This window comes from Cyprinodon variegatus, unplaced genomic scaffold (assembly GCF_000732505.1).
Source record: "Cyprinodon variegatus isolate N-32 unplaced genomic scaffold, C_variegatus-1.0 Scaffold114, whole genome shotgun sequence".
Taxonomy (NCBI): Eukaryota; Metazoa; Chordata; class Actinopteri; order Cyprinodontiformes; family Cyprinodontidae; genus Cyprinodon; species Cyprinodon variegatus.
In genome coordinates, this window is record NW_015150567.1 from 708,871 (window position 1) to 711,989 (window position 3,119).

The following is a 3,119-nucleotide window of genomic DNA, read 5'->3' on the forward strand; positions in this document are numbered from 1 at the left end:
GAAGGGGACAAGCCACCTTTTTCCGGTCGAGAACCGGAAAATCGATAAGTTTAGCATTTACATTATTTGGGGAAGTAAGCCTTCGCCCTAGCCTGAAGACTTTTATGGCATCTAACAGATTTTTTCCAGGCTTACTCTGTTTAACTCCCTACATTCAATCTCTGACCAGTTTCCTTGAAGAAAAACATCCAACACGACTCTTCTGGCACCATTTATGTATAGCAGGCTTAGCGTTTCTCCACGCATTCATGTGAAAAAGTTTAATTTCCATCATGCCCCAGTCCATGTTGGTATGTAACCTATAATAACAATAGAAATACACTGAAATTTGTTCTAAATTGACAAAATGCGAAACATTCAATAAGGATCAACAGTTTTGCAAAGCACTGTATATTTACTCCATTTCTTCCTAAGTCTGCTTGTGTTAAATACTGATTGCCTGCTCTAAGAAGGTTTTCAGACCACCTCACATTCACATCACAGAACTGTTCAGGCACATATACAGAGACATACATCACAAGACTGTAGGTTTACTGCAGGCTCCAGTTGCTGGCTGAGCTTGTCAGCGACTCTGCTCCTCTCAGCCAAACTGATGTGGAAGCAGTAGGCGTGAAGACAGCAGAGCACACCACTAAAGATAGGCTTCATTTTCTTTCTCCATGATCCTTTATTTGCATGAAGACAGCTGCCTGCTAGTTGTGCAATTAAGCTTATGAAGAGGGTGATATTATCAATCTATCGGGGAGAGCTGTGGCTCCCTGTTTTCTGGAGTTGTCCCTGGTCCTATAGTTGCTTTACTCTCGGCCCCGGGCAAAGCAGTCACACATGCCCTGACACAGGCACTGACAGAAGCCGTACACTAGGCAAACCGTCAGACTGGATGGCACTAAGCTAACACATACAATTCCTAGAGTCACTCTCTGGATCACTAACAGGTAAATTCCCAACGGCAGCGAGCCGAAGTATAAGAAACCGAGCAGCCAAACCAAGATACGCGGTACATGATAGCAGAGCTTAGACAGCGCATCATGGTCAGTGGGTCCATTGGAGCCTATTGATACGGAGTCCAGGCTCTGTTCAGCGTAGACATCCGAGCTGCCGTTGTGGCTCGGAGACCGCTGGGAGTCCCTTTGGAGCTCCATTATGGTGATGACCAGGCAGTTCGAGGAGTCATGAGACGGGCTGGTGGAGGACAGACTCTTTGGAGTCAGGACCACCTCCCTCTTCTGGTCCAAGCTGCAGGACTTGTCCCGCGTAGCCAGGTGGGACATGATGTTTACGTCATCAGGAAGGGCAGAGACCTGTTGCTCAGGGATTTCAGTTTGGTGTCGGCAGAAAGGGCAGGGGATGCAGCCTGCTCCGTCGGTGATGTCCAGAATCTTAACGAGGCAGCGGGAGCACACCCGATGCAGACAGCCCAGGATCTTAGGCTTCCGATTGTTTGCATTGTAGCGCTGGTAACAGATTTTACACTCTAATTCCTCTGGAGGAGGACAGTCCTTCTCGTCTGACGCAGGCTCAGGACTGCCCATCTTCAAGTCACGTTCTGTGGACATATAAGGGAGCAGATTGAAAAGAGAGGGTTAGATTGATAAAAGATAAGGCTTGGCTCATGGGTGAAGTCTGATGTAAGAGAACAGACAGAAAAAAATAGGATGTTTTAGTTCCAGCATGGAAAGGTCAGGCCTCAGCCTTCCCTGACTGCTCTGGCTCTGTGTCCCTGCCAGTGATGAATGATTTATGGCCTGGGAATTAGATCAGGGTGTCATCCCTCTGCCCTTTGTGGCAAAGCTAAACCCAGTGGTGATATCGATCTGTGTGGAGAGGCGATAGAAGGAGAAACACCTTTAATATTTTCTCTAAGTTCTTGTCTGGACCACAGCAGAATAGCAGTTGTTTAATCACCAATCTTTAAACCTCTATGGAATGTTTTTTTTCTTTTATTTTGAGGGAAAAAAAATATTTCACCCTAGTTTTTGGGAGCTTGGCCATCCCTTATAAAATATCAGTTCTAACATGTTCAGTTTCTACCCAAATATTTTCGTTTTGTTGTTAATTTTTGTAAGAGAACGGATCATACATGGTTTGTATGAGCTATGTTTGTTCTCTGCTTCCAAACTCCGCATCTCTTCATCCATGCCTGAGATTAGAAGTTTCTTTGGAGGTTGTGAGAGGCGCTCTTTGGCGTTTTGACTGGATTTGATGAAACTTTTAAGCCTTTTAGTATAAAATAAATATTTTGATCAAGATGAGAAATCTGCTTCCTGCTGTGTTGAAGTACCAATAGTTTGCATCCAATTATTTAAACAAACGGTCTTAGTTTTTGGGAATATATTAGCTCATAAATGAGCCTGGAATGTATGGAAGCAAATCGTTACCATATTTTAAATAAAAAAGCATTTTCAGAAATGCTTTTTTATTTTAAGAATGTGGCTGCATTGTTTGACTCATAAATGAAATTAGTAATCAATCATCCTATTTGCATTTTAATTTTCTTCTTTAACACCGCTCATCCTTTTAATTAATTAAAATGAAAAAGGAAAAGACATTTGAGATTTATTTTTCAAAATGTACCTCAGCAAATACATACCAAAATTCAATTTGAAATGTAAAATTTGAAAATGAAAAAGCATTTCCGGAAATGCTTTTTCATTTTAAGAAGGTGGCTGCATTGTTTGACTCATTAAATGAAATTAGTAATCAATCCTCCTATTTGCATTTGCATTTTCTTCTTAAAAACTGCACATATTATGCCATAATCAAAGAGAAAACACAGCGGACATTGTTTTTTTGTTTTCGTGGTCTGCCAGCAAAGTACTGTCCATAACTCGAAAACGAAAAAAGCATTCTGAGTGACGGGCGCAGCAGAGTGACGTCAGCAGCCGCCCTTCCTCAGGTCCTTGCTGACCGGGCTACCCATCTTGTTCGGTAGGGGGCGCTGTGCAGTGTTGTGCCTGAACGCGTTCATTGAACGTAAGTTCATGAACTCCTTCATATTTTGGGCGAACGTGAACTGAACGTACTGTATTACTGCCTGATGAACATTATTGTGAACTCGTTCATTCTGGTGTCTGTGAACGGCACGCTCTCTCAGTTCAGCTCCGTTCAATAGGTTGACA

The 3,119-nt window shown here is 42.9% G+C and overlaps 2 protein-coding genes across 2 annotated transcripts in view; one reads left to right on the plus strand and one right to left on the minus strand.

Moving 5' to 3' along the window:
* Positions 1-3,119, plus strand: part of cep89 (centrosomal protein 89kDa) — a 111,780-nt gene that overhangs the window by 56,218 nt on the left and 52,443 nt on the right. The gene's annotated exons all lie outside the window — the stretch shown is intronic.
* The window catches only part of LOC107085043 (E3 ubiquitin-protein ligase RNF182-like), a 33,374-nt gene continuing 30,263 nt past the window's right edge, over positions 9-3,119 (minus strand). Inside the window, exon 2 of the mRNA XM_015375176.1 lies at positions 9-1,546. Coding sequence (XP_015230662.1) covers positions 795-1,546 — 752 coding nt within the window. The 3' untranslated portion in view covers positions 9-794. The remainder of the gene's footprint in view (positions 1,547-3,119) is intronic.